This window comes from Chaetodon trifascialis, chromosome 23 (genome assembly GCF_039877785.1).
Source record: "Chaetodon trifascialis isolate fChaTrf1 chromosome 23, fChaTrf1.hap1, whole genome shotgun sequence".
In the NCBI taxonomy this organism is placed as follows: Eukaryota; Metazoa; Chordata; class Actinopteri; order Chaetodontiformes; family Chaetodontidae; genus Chaetodon; species Chaetodon trifascialis.
In genome coordinates this window covers 15,639,546-15,658,507 of record NC_092078.1, presented here as the reverse complement: position 1 = coordinate 15,658,507, position 18,962 = coordinate 15,639,546, and the positions used below count along the sequence as shown (strand labels likewise).

At 42.1% G+C, this 18,962-nt stretch overlaps 2 protein-coding genes across 2 annotated transcripts; both read right to left on the bottom strand.

The window, feature by feature from the left end:
• Positions 1-6,779: 6,779 nt before the first annotated feature.
• Positions 6,780-7,681, bottom strand: LOC139351175 (protein S100-P-like). The gene is made up of 2 exons (XM_070992932.1): positions 7,470-7,681; positions 6,780-6,939 (listed from the first exon to the last, which is right to left on the bottom strand). The coding sequence occupies exons 1-2, from the start codon at positions 7,605-7,607 to the stop codon at positions 6,799-6,801; spliced, it is 279 nt and encodes a 92-aa protein (XP_070849033.1). The 5' UTR covers positions 7,608-7,681; the 3' UTR covers positions 6,780-6,798.
• Positions 7,682-10,384: 2,703 nt separating this feature from the next.
• On the bottom strand, positions 10,385-17,051 carry LOC139351174 (uncharacterized). Its single transcript, XM_070992931.1, has 5 exons — positions 16,937-17,051; positions 16,287-16,625; positions 15,966-16,085; positions 12,542-12,642; positions 10,385-10,511 (listed from the first exon to the last, which is right to left on the bottom strand). Exons 1-5 carry the CDS (start codon positions 16,992-16,994, stop codon positions 10,446-10,448), a joined length of 684 nt encoding a protein of 227 aa, XP_070849032.1. The 5' UTR covers positions 16,995-17,051; the 3' UTR covers positions 10,385-10,445.
• Positions 17,052-18,962: the final 1,911 nt, after the last annotated feature.

Here is an 18,962-nt window from a genome sequence, read left to right as displayed (position 1 = left end):
TCCACTGGCTACACTCACGTGCGGTGAAAGGTCAACGTCAGCAGTAAACATGTACGATCCTCTTTACATTTGATCAGGGGAACTCATTAGCACATGATCTAAAGAGGCTGACTTCCCCGTGACTCAATTATTACTCCAGCAGGGATATCAATCAGTGGGTCAGTCAATACAGATCAATCAGTGTGATGGCTTAGGATTGTTCCTAAAAGTCACACAAAGCCACTTGTAGCATGACCTGAGGCTCTTAAAGCAGCATTTAAACATCTTTAATCATTGCATCAGTATTAGCATCTAACATTATTCCATTTATTGTTGTAAAGCAATGCAATAAGGCCTTCAGACAAGTGTTTACTGTCATCATTTGATTAGGATAACTGACTGTTCAGTAAAGGAGAAATATGATTGTGTTAGTAATCATCTGAACCCTTGAGGAATTTCAACTGCTGATTTCAAATTGTCTTCACTGATGTCAAACCTCATGCAGGGAGATCAAACCTGGGGGCACTGTAGGATTTCCGTGGGCGCTAATGGCTCTGGCTGAATTTAGCTACGTGCTAGCTGACGGTGATGCAAGGATGCAAGATAACTCTGACAATGAGTAAATGTGTCTGCGGCGAAGGACTTCTCCAGGGCTGCTGACGATAAAGCGGTACAAAGTCTCCTGTGTTTCACTGCATGTGTGTGAGGGAGCGTGGGGTGTGTGTGTGTGTGTGTGTGTGTGTGTGTGTGTGTGTGTGTGTGTGTGTGTGTGTGTGTGTGTGTGTGTGAGCGAATGAATAAGAGCATCAGACAGAGAGCAGGCCTGTTTGCAGCAGGACACTGCACAAACACTGCTACTTACGTCACAGGCAAGTGGCTGTAAAAGCAGGAAAATGTGGATTACATCATGAGGTCACAGTCTATCCACAGAGGGCCTGTTATCAGCACAGTACAGGTATGAATGCGCTCTCAATGCAAATAGCATGGCCTGACAGCCCTCTGTTAACCCGTCTGCTGTCTGTAGACGCTGACTGAGTGCTGATAACAGGTTTACAAACTGCTCCCAGGCAAACAGAGCTTGGACAATCTTCTTTCTTTTTCTCTCCTGCAGCCGACTCTGTTTGCTGTCGTTGATCAGAGGCGGCCGAACAAAGAAAAATCATCTGAGGAGAGAGAATTGGGGTTGCAAAGCAGATGAAAAGGGAACTGCAGTCCTTTGCTCAGCGGACACATAGGAATACATATGTGCTCCAACTGCTTAACATACAAGAATCAACTGGTTGCTGTCCATCGTTAGCAAAGTGTGCAAAGCTGGCATCTTCATGATAAGAGCAGGTGCTGCTGAATATCTCTTCTGCATTGACGGATAAGGGTTTTTCCCACATATCCCACATAAATATCAATGCCTGTATCTTATTTGAAACACATCAATGAGCCTCAAATGTGTATTGATCCACCTCTGAAAATAGTCCCGAACGAATGCACCATTTGGTCCTGTTTGAGTGACATTTGTTAAAAACTACAGTGACCAGTATTTGTGTTTTTTCAATAAGAAAATAAGAAAATTCTAGAACAACAGTCAATTATCCTTCAAAAAAAAGACAAAACATATTGCGCTTGTCTTCACGATGGCAACAACAATATTATCTTGCATCCGCACTGCATTCATGTTACATTCTGATGGGAATGTCTGCTACTAAACGGGCCATCATAGGAAGATTATCTAATCTTGAAGTGTAAATATGCTGCTCTGGGCTGCATGTAAGCAAATATACACAAGTGGCTGTTTAAGTCGTACTTCTATGCTGCATTTCTGTTTGTTTTTGCCTGAGTCAACCAGTTAGCTTGCTTGATGTGCAGGGTTGAACGACGCATGTTTGACATGTGGAAGGTGTGCACATGAGCTCCTCTCTGAGTCAAAGAAGCGTCTGGTTTTTGCCTACGTCTTATTCAAGTATGCTAGAGGTGGTGGAAGTCATGACTTTGATCCATTGAGATTAGCCGTTTCCTGCTTCAGGCTTGCACAATGTTAAGAAGTATATTTGCAGTGTGCATTTAGCAGCTGCAAATTCATCCAAATTAAATGAGGATGTGGTTGGTGTTTGTTTTTATTGAGGCTGTTCCATTGATGATCATCACTAACTGAGACTAACAGAGCAAATCTTAATTGTGTACCATTACATCTCTGGATGTATTCCAGTTTATACACGTTCATCTTAACACTCCACTGCTAAAATCAAATGACATAACACAGATCAAAAGGAAGCTCCACTGCCATATGTCCTAGTGCAATGCTGCAATGACTTAGGCTCAGTGGATTTTGTCATTCTCTGGTTTTAAATCTGCTCCTTGACATTTGAAAGGGCGCAAATAAAGCAGTCACGCCTTGGGCCAGACAGTAAAAATTATTCCAGGTTTCCAAAACTTTGAATTTGTCGAGCAAATAAGCTGCAGTTCCTGCACATGGAGCCTACTGCACCATAAGCCTGCTTATCGTGTGTGTAGGTCAAAGGTGGCAGTACTGCCGCCGCTGTCCGCTATGAGCGAAGGCTGCGATGTGTTTCTTTGTCCTCACCGTGAGACTGCTAGAGCTTCTAGGTCATGTTGATAAAGACAACACACGCTATCAGTAAGTCACACATATTGTTTCGAGAGGTGGTGGAGACAGTCAGGGTCGCCAAGCTGCGTTCATAAATCAGTATTTAGCCGTGGAGACGGGACTTCAGTCTGCAGAGCAGACAGATACGAGCATCTCGTTTGACAGGAACGGCCTCAGTGACACTGAGTTGAAAGGAATGCGCGGGATGGGCGGAACTCCCTGGTATGTTGTATAATCCCTGGCAACTGTTTGTTCGCTGCTGAACACTCAGTCAACAGGTCATCCTTGGCAGACAGGTTGTAAGGTGAATGCTAATTCCCATTAAGATCATATGACAGCATAAGTAATCCCAGGCACAAATGATTAGAAAGACTCCCTCTAGAACTATTTCTGGTATGGAGAAACATCCTACGTGGCTTTGACTGCTGTAATTTAAGTGGCTATTTTTGGTGTCATTGGTTTTACTGATACCTGTTGAAACCAAACCTGATGATGGAATTTGTCTCTTGTCTAGCAAAGACAGTGATTACATAATGAGCCCATGGTTGCGTCATCAGGAAGGAGGAGGATTTGGAAATGAATTGTCATGGTGAAACTTGATTACTTGATTTAAATTTCATGTCATTTCATCTGGACTTTGAAGACCTTGACCTTGAATCCGTTACTCAGCCTTCCTATGTGTGGGATTTTTGTGTGATTATAGCATCTTTAAAGTTACTCTGATGATAGAAAGTTTTATCATAAGAGAAATTAATTATGTATCGCTTCAGTCTATTTTTGTCTTTGGGTCTGATCACGCGGTTGGTATCGATATGCAATGCTGTCCTTGTGCCATTTTTGATCCTTCCACTAGGGGCACCGAAGTCAGAGTTTTCAAATTCTGCACTTTGTGTCTTTTTTTTTTTCTTTCATTTTTAAACAGAAGATGAGGCTTTTCATTTACAAGGAATTTCTAGTAACGGCAATTAAATCTTATGTATTAAGCATGAACATGAAAGACAAGACCTAGCGGTGGAAGTCTGCGTGTGCATCTTTATGTTAAACTCTATTTTGATGACAAATCAAAGCTTGAAAGCTGACTTAACCAAAACCCAAATAACCCATGAGTCAAACAGTCATCTGTCAAGCTGCCTTTCAGTGAGCTACTTCAGTCCCTCGGTAAATCCCAGTGACGCCCCATGATGCCTACCGGGACAAGAAAACACGCTGGGTTAAAGTCTCGAGACAAAGAGCAGCAGTGTGTTTGCGGTGTTACTCCTGCTGAAAGTCAGGCCACGAGATGAGCTGTGCACCCTGGAAGCTCATATGACCCGAGATGTGTGGCGTCAAAACAGAATAAGGTATTCATAACCGCTCTACCTCCTCACATGCACCGAGCTAAGCAGTGTGTGTGAGTGAGTGTTTGGTGTAAACCCCCAACCACATCGTTTTAAGGTTGAAGCAAGACCTCTGCTCCAATATTAGTCAGTAGTAATCTGAAACTGTGCTAAGAAAATCTTCTTGAACCATAGTTCTCTTTGTTTCACTGATGATCGTTTATGTATCAGAAGTCTGGTTGAATGACCTGCTGATTTAAAGTACTAAAATAAGCAGCTCTCATGTTGTCAGTACTGAAAGTACCATCATTACTGCAACAAGTAAAGTACCATACCTGGAAGGTACAAGACCACATATTTAAAATACAGCAAGATACATGATTGTATATATTTGTACTTTCTAATAAGGCACCCTTAAAAAAGGGTTAATAATGATTTTATTAATAGTCACTAATCTACTAATTCTTTATATGTCATATTATCTAAGATGATGTTCAGATGAGAGGATGTTTGATTTTTCAATCTAAAGCTTTGAACCCCCCCCCCAAAAAAAGTTTCTAAAGTGGTTAAAAAAAAATGACCGTCTGAAAATGTTTAAATACTAAATAATTTGTTTTTTAAAAGCAAGACAATACGAAAACAGTGATATTTAACCACTATTTAAATCCCTCCATTTCCCACCTAAAGCCATCAATCGAAATCAATGGCTTAACCTCCTGACTATACCAGTGGTTCAAATTTGTTCTCTATGGAGGGCATTTGTAAACCTGAATATCTCCCACCGACTGCATACTAATGAATTAATTCCTTCTGCAATCTACAGAGGAGGTTTAGGGCTTTTCAATGGGAAAGGAAAAGTGCATAATACTTTTTATTGAGCATTGCTTATTTAAGTGTTTGAAAAAGTTTGATTGAGGAATTTAAAAAATAAAATGTGATTGGACAATATTTTTTTCCTGGTAGTCAGGAGGTTAAAATGGTAAATAGATGGAATGAAATAATATCACTGTTTGGTATTGTTTATGAAATAAAAAATGGTTCTGGTCTTCTCTTGCTTCCACAGTTACAAGCATAGCTGATTTAATATTTTACTAGATAAACAGCAGTGAGTCATTAATAAAGGGGAATGGTTCTCACTTTCTAATGAGCCATCATTATAAATGTGAGTAGGCTGTTAATAAATGGATTTTGGTGCAGGTACCATGCAGTGAGGAGATGAAATCATTTCTTAACAAATTAAATGGACATTTGTTATAACTAATAAAGGTTTTAGTGGACAGTGGAAGCAATTTATCATCTAAAATATGGTGAAAATAGAATGTTTTTGTGCTTATTTCTTGCTAATAATGCAGTAAAAATATATTCTGACAAAAGACAAAATACTGCATAAGATGGAGAAACAGAGCACATCCACCACAAGCACAGCAAAGTGCTCATCCAGCAGCACTTTTCCTTCCCACCTGTATCTCCTGACTCCAGAGCTCCAGCCTCCTCCACTCTGGACACCTAATCCCCATAAGCCTCCATAATGCCCCGGACAGAGAGAGACAGAGAGAGAGCGAGAGAGGAAGTGGAGAGAGGAGAGTCTGAGCTTAATGACCTTGCAAGCCGATTACAGGCCAACCATGTTTCACCAAAAGCAGTGTGAGGCCTTGGACTCGGCCTGCACAGTCTAATCAACTGCACAGGAACAGGAGGTCATGATTCCAGACTCGCTCAAGATGGCAGATCCATGATGGTAGCGCTGATAACAATGAACCTTTGCACTTCTTCTTCAAGCACCTGCTTTAAACGTCATTCTCAGCACTGTTTTTTGAAAAAGGGAGAGTGCGCCGCCACTAGAGGGCAGCATGTGCATTCTGTAATTACACAACTGCCCCGGCTGGACAAAGTGTGTCACTCGGCCAGTGCTCCCTGGTGGGCTAATAGAGTGTTGACCTGACCTAAAGACAGAAAGTATCACAGAGATGGATTAAGAGGCAGCTTGTTGCCTCCGATCAGAGGATTAAGAAACTCACTGGATGCAAAAAGTTTCCACTCCAGCGTCTTTGAATCTCCAAATCCACTGTTATCTAATATCAGTTTACACTGTCGAGCTGCTGTGTTTCCTCTGCTCCGTCCTGTTGCCGAGGCGCTCTGACCACTCTTGAGGTTTTGCCCTCCTCCGCTGCATGCATCTGGCAGGGCGAGCTGGTTTCTGAGCAATGCGGTGGCGTCGCCCTCGGCTGTGTGCTGAGACCCTTGCATCCGCACAGTGTCACCTGTTTGTTTGAAGCTTGTGGTGAAGTGAAAATCTTCGCTTTCTCCATTCAAACAAAGAACTCTGAGGAGCCAGAGCAGGCCGTGCTTTCAGTTTCACACGCGTGACCCCATGTCCTACTTAGATAAGACGTGTAATGATTGTTCTAACGTGACTTAGCCTATTTGACCACCTGCTGCAGTGCCTTAAAAGCCATTTCCTGTCATATACCATCGCCCACCATACAGATACATTCATTCACATTCTCTATACTCTCACTGCATTATGAAAAGGTCAATTACTGTCATATTTGTTATACGGTTATGTTATAGGTTTGCATCTTTTATTACCTCTCAGTTTATTATCTCTTTTTTTTTAGTTTTGAGTGTGTGTGTTTTGTCACTCAGGGGTAAACCTGTGAGAAAGTCTCTTTAAGGAACTAAGCTTGCTTTAAGCTTGATTGCACAATCAGCCTTTTTGTCATTCACGTTGCAGTTTCCTTCCCATATTCTTACTGCTTCTGATTTCACATGAGTCACATAATACACGCACACAAGGCAAGTAAATAAGCAATTTTATTCAGCCGTCAAAGAAAACAGTCACTCCAGAGGTTTTATGTCGTTGTTATCGCCATTCGGCTCCGCCCCAGGGTGCAGTCGCCCTTCTCACTTCTGGGGACAGCGGTCATGGCAGGCGCAAGTGAGAGCGGCAACCAGCACCACAAATTCACTGAAGTCGACCTCAGAGTCTCCATTAAAGTCCAGGCTTTTCAGCAGCTTGTCCACCTCCTCTTGGTTCTTCGCTGCCTGCACAGACCACCAAAACCACATTACTACGGTGTTACAACACGGCATTGTAGCACAATGGGGAACTAAAAGTGCCACGATCAGCCTCTTTTTCCAGCCATATTTAGTAGAGCTTAAGTATCGAGAGTGTAGGTCTTTGGGTGCGTAAATGGCAACAACACAATGTTAAGGCAGGACACAAAGATTGGTCCATGTCAGCAAAATACACAGACATGCACAGCTGCAGAACGTCATCATTTTTTAAGGTGCGGTTGGAAAATCTGTCATGGTTTTATTGTCCGAATGTTTGCACACAGCTACGAAGCAACAACCTGGTAACCACAAGTTCTGATGCACTTTACACCACAACTCAACACATTTTCAGTACTGGAGGACTCTTTTGTAACTTAAAGCTGCTCTCGTGCTACATAGCATCTACTAAGTTGAGTGTTTAAATCTTTAAAATATGAACACATGTGTCTAAGCCTCATTATTCAGTGCTGTTACCACCCCAGTCAGCACAGTTATCCCTCCCCTGGAGTATATGTTACCTGGAGCAGTCCGGGCAGCTCCTTCTCCAGCAAGGTTTTGACCTCGGTTTTGCTCAGGGACTCCTTACTGCCTTCGGCGGCGGCGTATGTATCAAAGGTCTTCATCAGGATAGCCATGGCTGTCTCGAGCTGGGTCATGTTTGCTGCTTAAGAGGTGGTTAATGTGGTAAAGAGGAAAATCGAGGACCAACGCCGGTCGACAGAGCTGAAGATGTGCTGGGAGTGGAGGGAAGAGAGGGATCTCTTTTTATAGCTTTTGAAAAATGGGTTGAGGGCTTGGTTCAAAAGGATAGGCAATACTTGCTTAAGTGTTTGATGTAGGTGGTGGCTCCAACTGTGTCAACACAGGTCTCAGTCGCACAACGCCCATTGTACATATTACCTCACAGACCATTTAGAGCTTTAGTCATTTACTTACTGTTTTATGGAGAAGTCTTTTCACAACTAAATCACGAAGGCAATAAATTCTGTGATTTGTTTAACTTGACACAAAGTAGACCCCAATGAATTGCCTCTTTGAGATATGAACTCAGTGCTGGTTGCAACTTTTGGTGTCAGATGATAACATAACAAGTTTAACCCCAGTTACCCCACATGTGAAGCCAGCATCAGCACATCTGCTGTGGTTGCTGGTCGTCAGTGCTGCTGCGCAAGAGTGGACATGAACCGCGAGGGGAAAGTTTGAGCTGCATAAACGTACATAAGTATACATGTCTGCTCACATGTTTGTTTTTTTTCTGGCCCTGTGGCCTGGCATGGTTTCCTTTCAACGGTGCTCTCTTACAGTATAAATATAAGATGTAGCGTGTAAAAGCACTTCTCAGCGCTCTCGCTGAGAAATGCTATATTACTGAAGGATGCATTGAAGAGGTTTGACTCCACGGAATATGAATTTGAATGAAATGTTGCCTACAATGATAAGAGCAAAGAGTGATTAGCCTATTCTCATTAGTGCCTATCATATGGAGCATGCACAGAGTGTACAGTGTGAGTTAGGTGAGTTGTGCATGTGTCTCCTGCAAATATGTTACTCACTGACGTTACACAGTTTGAATAAAGAACAATTTTTCAAGTCAGACTACGCTTCATTCCAAGCGTGGTTGAGTAATGAAAGCAATGTGGAGTATCACTGAACATGGAGTGTCTCCACTCATCACTCTGACACAACTGGGTTTAAGCGCTTGAGTTACGTTTTACGCTTTTCGAAGATCCAACTTGTGTGCATGACAGCAAAAACAATGTGCAGTTATAGCATCCCACTGATGTGGTGGACGTGTACTGTTTGTACAGGGGTGAACGTTTGCAAGAGAAAGAAACAGCGTGAGAAAGCTACAGTCACATGGTGTGGTGGTTAACACCTTCTGCAGGTTATGTAAGTGGGCATAGAGCTGGGATGCAGGTAAGGGTTAACATACTGTACCCATTCTTTGTTCCTATCTGTGAAGGCGTGTCTTTCTGTGGCCTTTGACAGTCTGAAACTGGCTGACTCACTGGGCCAAGTGTCTCTGTGCTAAGAAATGGCAGTAAATCAGCGCCCATCAGGCTGCAGTTTATTTACTTTCTAATCACTACTGTCACATTTGTCATAAGATATGCGACACTAAAATAATTTGTGGCACTATTGAGTATCCATGTTAGCAATTTTAGCTTGCAGCACATTAATTAATTGTAAGGCCATTAGTAAACCAGATGAAAGCAAACTAAAGTCACACGATGTCAAAAGTTTATATTTTATATCAGACCCATTTGTGACCTCAGCACTCTGCATGTCCCTCTGTGATTTGACCACATGGGCTTTCCTTATGCAAACCTTAAGGGAAGAAATGAAAATGCTATTTCTTATGTGTTAAGGTATTTTCATGTTGCCACAGAGGCCTAGAATGACAAAATGGACCAAACCAAATTTTTTAAATCCAGTATTTGTTGGACATATTTTGGATCCTGGAAACAGACAATATGCATCCTACCTCAGAATAAAGGGTAGTACTGTACAGTCGCTAACTAACTAGCTTAGAGCAGCTATGGTGTCACGTTTTCAGTATTGTGGGATGCTAGTTGAGCGCAATTATTCAACATACAGTATAACAACACACTAGCACTGTGACTTGATTTAACCCTAACCTCAACTATACAGCCCTTATTGTTGGATGATCAGATGTAAATGACACGTCCAACATGGTGTAATTCTTATAAATGAATAATGGGGCGAGGATCTTTACCATCATTCAGCTCTCTTCTGTATTCTCTTCACGTGCAGGCCGACATTGAGCATATGTACTTTTTGTAAGCATGTTTGTATGAATAACATTAGCAATTAGCGGAATTCTGCTTTCAGTAATGCTAATGGTGTTTAACAAGAGGGTCTCTGGAAATTTTCGAAAATGACCACATAATCTGAAATGCAGAGCGGATGTGTTCAGACATGAGTGATCACAGTGGTCTCAGCAAAATGCATTTCCAGAAATAATCACATTTTAGACGGTCTGTGTGAAGCGAACGCAGCTTGTGTGATGAAAACGCAACAAGGCCAAGAGACACAACTCCAACCGTCACAGGCGCTGTTTCCTCTTCCTGTCATTGACCTATTATGCAGCAACTCCGTAACACCACAGTTTCCACTCAGTGGCCTTATCATGTCTGAAGTCACTCTGAAACCCACTTGTTTGCTCTTGAATCACCAGTGCAGACCACTGACTCGCTGACAGGGTGATCAAGTGACAAAAAAAGCATCGACTTGTCTCATTGTCTGATTTAAGATACAATAAACCCGTCTAGAAATGCACCATGTTACCATGTAATGAACTTAGACCACAAAGATAGATAAAACTTTATAGAAAAATAGAAAATATTTACACTCAAATAAAATCATTTAGATATTCAGGTTAAGGGAAACAAATGAATGTACATGATATACATGCTGAAAAACAACAGGGAAACTTAATTAAGTAAGATGTGGAATTTCCCCTGAGCAGATCCTCACCCACTGTCTTTGGTCTGCACACGCTCAAAGTAATCGAAGGACTCGTACACAGGAACCTGACACTGGAAGAGACAGGAAGACACAAACAATTACTGCGAGCACACCTTAATCTGTATAAGTGCTGCATGGCAGCACTTCAACATGTGTCAAATATGGGTAATATCACAGAGCTTGAGGGTTTGTGTCGTGCAAAGGTTGACAGAAGACCTTTGCTAACGTGTACAATACAAAGCTGAGTGGGTGTGAGCAATAGGCACAATTAGTCACAAACAGGATGTCTGTTATTATTTCATAACGCCTCAATGTAAGAATTTCCTGCTTAAAGTGTAGCTGTACAAGTTAAACCGTGACATTTGAAACTTTTGCAGTGTGATCATGTCCAGCACATATGCTGTTAATTATTTCTCATAATGTATCAAGCCTGTAGACTGTGGTGTTTTACAGGCTTATAATGCTCCTTCAATATCAATGAGGTCAGAAAAAGTAGCAGTAGTAGCAGTAGATGCAATGAGAAGAAGGCGGCTTTCAGAGCTGGTAACAGGGAGGAGGTGAGAACAATACAGAGGGAACTGAAGGTGAAAATCTAAGGAGGCTAAGGAGAAATACAGGAGGAAGCTGGAGTGGAAACTCCAGCAGAACAACTTGAGAGAGGTCTGGAGCGGTATGAGGACCATCACTGGCTTCAGAATGAACAGCAGAGGAGTTGAAGGCAGCGTTGACAGGGCCAATGAACTGAATCTGTTTTTTAATAGATGAGAGACTTTAGGCCTGGGTCTTTAGGCCCCTCCGACTCCTCTGCTGTCCTGGACGACCACCATCAACCACTCCCCAACCCCCCCCTCTTCTCCTTCTCATTCCATCCAGGGGGTCGGTGTGGACATTGTGGAGGATTACAAGTACCTGGGGGTACATATTGACAATAAACTGGACTGGGCAAAGAACACTGACGCTCTCCACAGGGAGGGCCAGACTCATCTCTATTTTCTGAGGCAACTGAGGTCCTTCAACATCTGCCGGACTATGCTCAGGATTTTCTATGAGTCTCTATGCTGTTGCGTGCTGGGGCAGCAGGCTGAGGATAGCAGACGTCAATAGACTAAACAAACTGATCGTCAAGGCCAGTGACGTTGTGAGGATGGAGTGTGACTCTCTGACGGTGGTGTCAGAGAGGAGGATGCTGACTAAGCTACGGACTATCTTGGACAACGTCTCACCCCCACTTCATGATGTGCTGGCCAGGCACCGGAGTACGTTCAGTGAGAGACTCATCCCACCAAAACTCAAGACTGAACGCCACAGGAAATCATTCCTGCCTGTGGCCATCAACCTGTACAACTCCTCCCTTTGAATGGCCCCTGGACTTTTCACTTATACTGACACATATTTGACCAATTCAACTTTTGCACATCCTTTGTATATGCTGTTTATTTTATATATATATATATATATATGTGTGTGTGTGTGTGTGTGTGTGTGTGTGTGTGTGTGTGTGTGTGTGTGTGTATATTCTCAATATAAATATTTTGTTTTTTATACTTGCTTTTTATATATTTATTTTCTTGTCTGTTCTTTCTTTATATTTTTATTCTAATTCTATCCTAGTAAGAAGCACTGCAACAAAAACAATTTCCCCTCGGGGATCAATAAAGGAATGCTGATTCTGATTCTGATAGTTGTGAAATGTGACTCTAAATAGGGTGAAAATGTAATCGAACCAGTCAGCATAAGATGCTGTACGTCACATTGGTAAGCCGCTGTGGCTATGGAATATGATTTCGATTTCTTTGTCTGTCAAATAAGATTTGGTTCTGCTGCTTCTTTAGTCGAGTCAGTGTACACGTGCATGTTCACACCATTCACCACATGTTACCCCGTCTCACACTTCAACTCATGCAGATTATAAAAACAGTTTTTGAAAGGTCGATTGAAGACTGGCTGAAGTGAATCTGATGATCACCACGCTGCACAAGAAGAGAACACCCTCCCAGTCAGTTAGTGCCACAGGATTTCTTATTTTTTTCTGTTTGCTACTGTTACTCTACACGCAACATTTGTGCACAAGTGTGTTTGCAGACTGCACCAATAGACTCACCCACTGAGAGGAGCCTCTGGAGGAGCTGGTGCTGTGTTTGTCCATGTCTGCCACCTCAGAGTCGATATGGGGAACTTCATAGATCACCCTGGCTGCTTGTGCTGAAACACGCACACACAAATGATTTAAAAAATTGTTGCACAAAATTCTGTAGCAAACATACATAGAAGAACCATTCTTAAGTTTAATTTAACTTGGTATTGTTACCAAGTTACTACTGCAGCTACTGTTGCAGGACGGTCACAAGGCCCATTGCCCTGCTAACAGACCGGTGGCACCATGTTCAGACTGTGGCAGGAAACCGTTATTCTCACCCTCAGCCCCTCAGGACCAAACTGGCTCAAATCATAGAATGCTAACATCATTGCTACAATTCCTCCTCATTCTCAGGAGACATTGTCCGTGGTGTACCACATGGTTCAACGCTTGGTCCTGTACATTTCCCACTGAAACTTGTCGAATTCTATGTTAAAACCTTGTGACCCAACTATCAAAGTTACTGAAGGTTATGTGTTGCCCATGTGAACAACAGTGTATGAAGGTTTCTGATAACTGTAAATAATGTTATGACTGTCTTGCTGAAATGGAAGTGAAGTGATTGTCTCATACCGGTAATGGAAAGGGTCAAATGTATTGTCACTTTTCCATTATTGATGATTAAATGGATTTGCTAAGTCCAACTGAGTGGTGGTTACATCAGGAGTCCAAACCAGGTTCATTCTCCACTTTGAGGTGACTCACAGAATAGAAATGACAGATTTGCTGGAAGCGGAGGAGTCAAATACGAGAAAACACACTCAGGTGCATGTAAACGCACTCCACATTCATGTTGGTCCTCCACACTCTAGAGAGATCTTATACTTCAGTGATCTCAGTATTCATCCATCCAACTGCTCACCTATGTTGTCTTTAAAGCTGCTCTAATCAATATATTTTTCACTTCTGCACAGTAGAAAGCGTATGCCTCCCAGACATAGGAGGCAGCTGTTTTCAGTGGAAAAGCTCTCATAAACCCATTGTATGATACCTAGAATAAAGTTAGTAACTAGCTACAGTGAAGTATTTAGCTAGTAAAGAGCCAGCAGTACAGAAAAAAATATGTAAGAGGAGAAGAAATACTGTGCATGTATTCATCAGACTGCCAGAGTCATGACTCTAAATGCTGATGTCTGATGGATGTGCAACTGTTTAGACTGTACAAAGGAAGCTGTGGTCGATGATCTGAGCGACTAAAGCAACCTTGTTGACTTAAAAATCAGTAACACTGGTGCCCGGCTTCCGAGAATTAATAACGTGATGAGTGTCTGACCTGCAGCAGGGCCGTCACACTCAATCACTGAGGGAGCCACCTCAAAAAGTAGAAATGAATTTGTAGGCCAAATAAGCAGGAGCATAGCCATAACTTTCCTACTTGCATGACCATGTAGTTTACACGTAGCAGGCTATTTTGGAAAACGGATATTTTGGCCCCACTGTTTTCAAAAATAACATTGCGCAGACAACATCATTTTCAAAAATGTTGTCGTTTACATGAACCCAGATAAATACGCCGTCGAGCACATCATAACTATGCCAAACCTATCGGCGCGAGTGTAAACATAGGTCGCATGTTGTGACGTTTCGGAACCTAAAACGCCGTTTAACCCAGTTTTCTCTCCGACAAATAACTGGCATTTTCAGAAATTTTCACTTTGGCCGGAGTTTTTAGAAATGATCGTTTTCCCTGAAAAAAACTGAGTGTAAATGACAGGCCGAACAGCATGACAACATATACGTTTTCCCTAAGTGTAAACGGGGTCCGGGTTAGACCCAGACCCCGTTTACACACGTTTACATGCGACTGAATACTTCACGTCATGTGAGCGACCTATGTTTACACTCGCACCCATCGGTTTGGCATAGTTATGATGCACTCGACGGCGTATTTATCCGGGTTCATGTAAACGACAACATTTTTGAAAACGATGTTGTGTGCACGATGTTATTTTTGAAGACGGAGGGGCCAAAATATCCGTTTTCCAAAATACCCTGCTACGTGTAAACGTAGGGCCAGTGATACTACTCGGGTGGGGGCCACCTTTTTTATATTTTAGTAGTATTTTTTATTTTTTTTCTCACTTAAAATACTAAGCATGTATTTGGGGGTTGGGTTGGGGTTTTAAATTGCCAAGGTTTCAGGATGACATTTCTGCTGTAGGCCAAATACATTTGAAGTTAACGGTATTTAGTTTTGTGGCATTCAGAGCATTAAAAAATACATTCAATTACAAACCTGTCTCCAAAAAAACTCAGGTGCAGAGACAACATATCAAGTGTCGAAATGGAGAAACGTTTGAAAATGATATCCTCAATTAGGATTTGATGCCAGCAACCTGTTTCAAAAAGTTGGGACTGTGGCAACAAAGAACTGAAGAAGCTGTGAAGCGCTGAAAGAAAACAGCTGGTGGAACATCTCACAGTTAATTAGGTTAACTGGCAACAGGTGGGTTAACATGACCTGGTATAAAAAGGCCTCCAGAGACACTTTCTGAAGACAACATGAGGAGGGCTTCACCACCCTGTGACAGACTGAGCTGGTAAATAGTGCAACACTTTAAAAAGAATGTTTCTCAATGTCAAATTGCAAAGAATTTAGGTGTTTCATTGTGTACATCATGCTTTTAAAAGCACGTTGAAACTCTCCCATGCAAAAAGGAAATGGATTTTAACCATATCCAGAAACACTGCCACCTTCTCTGGCCCCAAGCGTAGACCTCATTTCAAACTGTCCTGTGGTCTGGCGGCTGAAGATTTGAAACTCTTACCAGCACACAGTTCACATTTTCAGTGAGACAATGCCAAACCACCTTTTAATGTTTCTGTGTGTCTGCGTGTTTGGCAAATTATGAGATGTGAAACACGACAAAGGAGACCCTAAACTGTTGAGCAGCTGAAATCGTACATCAAACAAGAATGGGGAAACATTCCAATTTCAAAATGACAGCAGCTGGCCTCGTCAGTTCCCAAACGCTTACAGTGTTTGTAAAAGAAGATGTGATGGAAAAGAGAAGACAACATGACGCTGTCCCAACCTTTTTGAAACGTCTTGCTGCATCAAAGAAATCCCTCAGTTTCAACATTTTATATGTTTGATCTGTGCTATTTTCAATTAAATATTAGGTTTCAGGGTTTTGCAAATCCTCCAATTCTGTTTCCATTTACATTTTCCACTGCGTCCCACTGTTTTTGAAACAGGGATGTAATTATATTAATTCAATTTTAAAAAGATTAGAAATCAGTCACGTTTGGTGAAAGAAGTAGTGCCTGAGAAAACGTTTAACAGCATGTTCAGTGGATTATCCTGACTGAAAGACATAATTATTTCGATTGTTTTTTTTGCATGGCTAGATGGTTGGTGAACCAACTACTTCTGCATCATTCATACCTTGCCTCCATCGTAGAGCGCAGAAATAGGCGAGCGCAACGAGGAGCAGCGGAGCCCCGACAGCCAGGCAAATTATCAGAGCAAGTGGGACAGAATCCCCGCCGGGTCCTGGATGATTGTCTTGTGAGAAAAATGGAGCACAAACGGTACAAAACTTTTACTCTAATACACAATGTGATCTGTGTGTGAATTATATGTTTAAGAGATGCTTTGACAGACCTGAACAGACCAGACCCCACGTTCTGAACAAACATCATTATCTGAGCTGTTAGTCAAACCCTGAACACGAGCCTGTCGAGCTCCTGCTGTCTTGTCTCTTACCTCCTGTTGTGTTGTCCTTCATGTTCTCTCTGGCTGTAACGCTGATGACAGTACCGTTTCCTTCGACCCAAGATAAAACCGGTATCTCCTGAATCACCTTGCAGGTGTATTTCCCTGAATTCTCCACCCTGATAGCCGTAAAGGTCAAGACTGAGCAGTTGGACGCCGCAGGAAAGGGATTGTCAAAGTTCTCGCTCTTTATATTTGTATTATTTTTCAGCCAGTTCACGGTCAGTCTCTTAAACTCCCCCATCCAGCAGCAGGTGATGTTTACTGTCTCCCCCTCCATGATGGAGACATCAGGGGTCTGGGTGACAACAGGCACGCCAGATGAAACACCTGGAAAGAGACAGAGCAGTGTGTGATTGGGTAGTTTATCACAGTTCTGTACATATCGCAGGACTTCAGAAGCTGAATCAGACGCTGAATGGAGCAAGTGATCATGTTTGGAGAAGTTAAGCTATAAAGACACGGCTCAAAATAAATCAGTTATTTGTTCTGATTTTTGTGAAAGTCAGCAAGCAGATGAAGTGGTTACGCCACACCGACTGTTGTCAGTTTCTACGTCTCGTCTATATTATCAGCTGAAACGCGGTTCAAATCATGAGATGTGCTGTGACACAGATATGAAAGCTTGTGTTTGTACTTACTCCAGGATGAGAGCGCACACAGAGAGGCGAGCAGCAGACTGCTGAGCAGAAGCTTCATCTTTCCACACTGATTCACAGCCGATCACTGACGCTCATGTCTTCACAGCTCCTCTAAGTCCTTCCCACACACACACTCACTCTGGCCAGAACACGAGGCTTCACCTTGTCTTCGGTTGTCTTTTGTTTTTTTTTTTTTGTTTTTTTTGAGAGAGGTGTGAAAAAAAAACACATCTTGTGTTCCTTCCTCCCTCGACAGAAGTCAGCTATAGTTTCTGTGTATTATTCTGACAAGTGTTCTCTGCTCTCATGCGTCACACACACTTCATTCATCCACACACTGCATTCGTTACTGACCTGGCTGACTTACATTATTATTACATATATCTTTATGTTAAGCTGACAATAAATTGCATCTTAGTAACAATCATGTGCTCAAACTTTCAGCTATTTGTCTGTGAAATATGTAATTTTGGACAATATTTTAACTTTTGCTGCATTCATTCCCAGACACCTCTGCTGCTCTAAACAACACACACCAGCGGAGCTGATGGTCTGAGGCTGTGACAAGTCACAGTTTTAAAAAATCATTGACGTACTGAACGCCAGCAAAATGCTTCATTGTGGTTAAGTGTTACGTTGCATTAAGCTCTTCACTGCCATTGACTTCAATGCAGTGTTTTACGAATGGAATGGAAGAAACTGCATTTGTTGGGGACTATTTTCAGCTGTTAATACAGATTAGGTGCAACAGTGAAGCTCACTGATAGACAGACCAATGCATCAAATGACAGTATGAGGAACAAGAGTCCAGTGGGGAGGTTGGATGGATCAAGCAAAGGACTTAAACCAGCGAGACCCACGAGTGAAATGAAAAGTGAAGGTTGATTATTTTTGGATGAGAAGTAACTGCTTCACAATGTTTAACCACATTTATTATCATCAAGCTTTATTTTGAAAGTCTAGCTGGACTTAGAAACCTGGATCTTAGCTTTGGAATCCAGTTTCAAGGTATTATGAAATGTAGTTAGCTACATGTAGTTCCTATTATGAAATGTAGTTAGCTACATGTAGCTAGCGACATTGCATAATAGGAGGAAGATGAATTTTTAAGTGTGGCAAATGCTCTGAGATCACACCGAGAGATCCGTTCAACACAAGGGAGCTACAACATGACGGCACAGCTTTGTTTCTGTAGTCTGACAGATTGAGCACACCACATGTGCCCTCACCTCCAGGACATGCTGCTCTGACTCCATCCCTGTCCATGAAGTATCATCCTCCACCTTAAGTCGGATGTTTCAGCAGCATATTTGCACTCTTGTTCTCTTGCCACACCTGTGTTTGAGACACACTGAGCGCACAGGTTGAGTCCTTTAAGCCTTAAGTTTCTGTGGGATGACAAAAAACTGCAGAATGATACAGTCATATCATATATATCATATATAACATATCAGTTTGCAAGTCATGAGCGTGAACAGCTTTAACTTAACTCCCCCGACAATAATGACAATAGTTGTGATGTTCTGCAACATATCTGCTGCTAATGAGCCATCGAGACACTGTATCATCACGATGGAGTGAAGTGAGAGTTCTGTCATTACACCTGCAGCGTTTTGCTGAGCTTTGGTCCCTTTTCAGTTCAATTTTTAGAATTTTTGAGGTGTGAAATCAACTCTGTAGATTTCGAATATCAGCAGAATGCAACATTTTCAGAGTTGAGAAGCTCCATAAGTACTTGCGAATCAGTTGGTTGCAATCTGCCACCTCATTAACTAGAGTCCAACAATGGTCCTCTGAATGAAATCAAACACAGACACTTTAAATCTTTTCTACAATTTCAGCTTTATTCCATTTGAATCACAAACTCTCCATTGGCATGTTCACTTGTGTCCACGTTACTGAGAATTCTTGTTAACGTCTGTAGAGTTCGATTAAACAGCTGTATATGTGTTGCCTCACCTTCACACAGTAACTCCAGTATGGTGAAAAATAAAGTGAACATTACATTTGCACTAGTTTTAGACAC

What these genes read in the sequence shown, in the direction of transcription:
- LOC139351175 (XM_070992932.1), bottom strand. Translation starts at nt 7,607, where the DNA reads ATGACCCAGCTCGAGACAGCCATGGCTATCCTGATGAAGACCTTTGAT. An exon ending in AGCTGCCCGGACTGCTCCAG is followed by an intron (nt 6,940 to 7,469) that starts GTAACATATACT and finishes TGGTCTGTGCAG; the next exon opens with GCAGCGAAGAACCAAGAGGA.
- LOC139351174 (XM_070992931.1), bottom strand. Translation starts at nt 16,994, where the DNA reads ATGAAGCTTCTGCTCAGCAGTCTGCTGCTCGCCTCTCTGTGTGCGCTC. An exon ending in GTGTGCGCTCTCATCCTGGA is followed by an intron (nt 16,626 to 16,936) that starts GTAAGTACAAAC and finishes GTCTCTTTCCAG; the next exon opens with GTGTTTCATCTGGCGTGCCT. An exon ending in CCAGAGGCTCCTCTCAGTGG is followed by an intron (nt 10,512 to 12,541) that starts GTGAGTCTATTG and finishes TGTCTCTTCCAG; the next exon opens with TGTCAGGTTCCTGTGTACGA.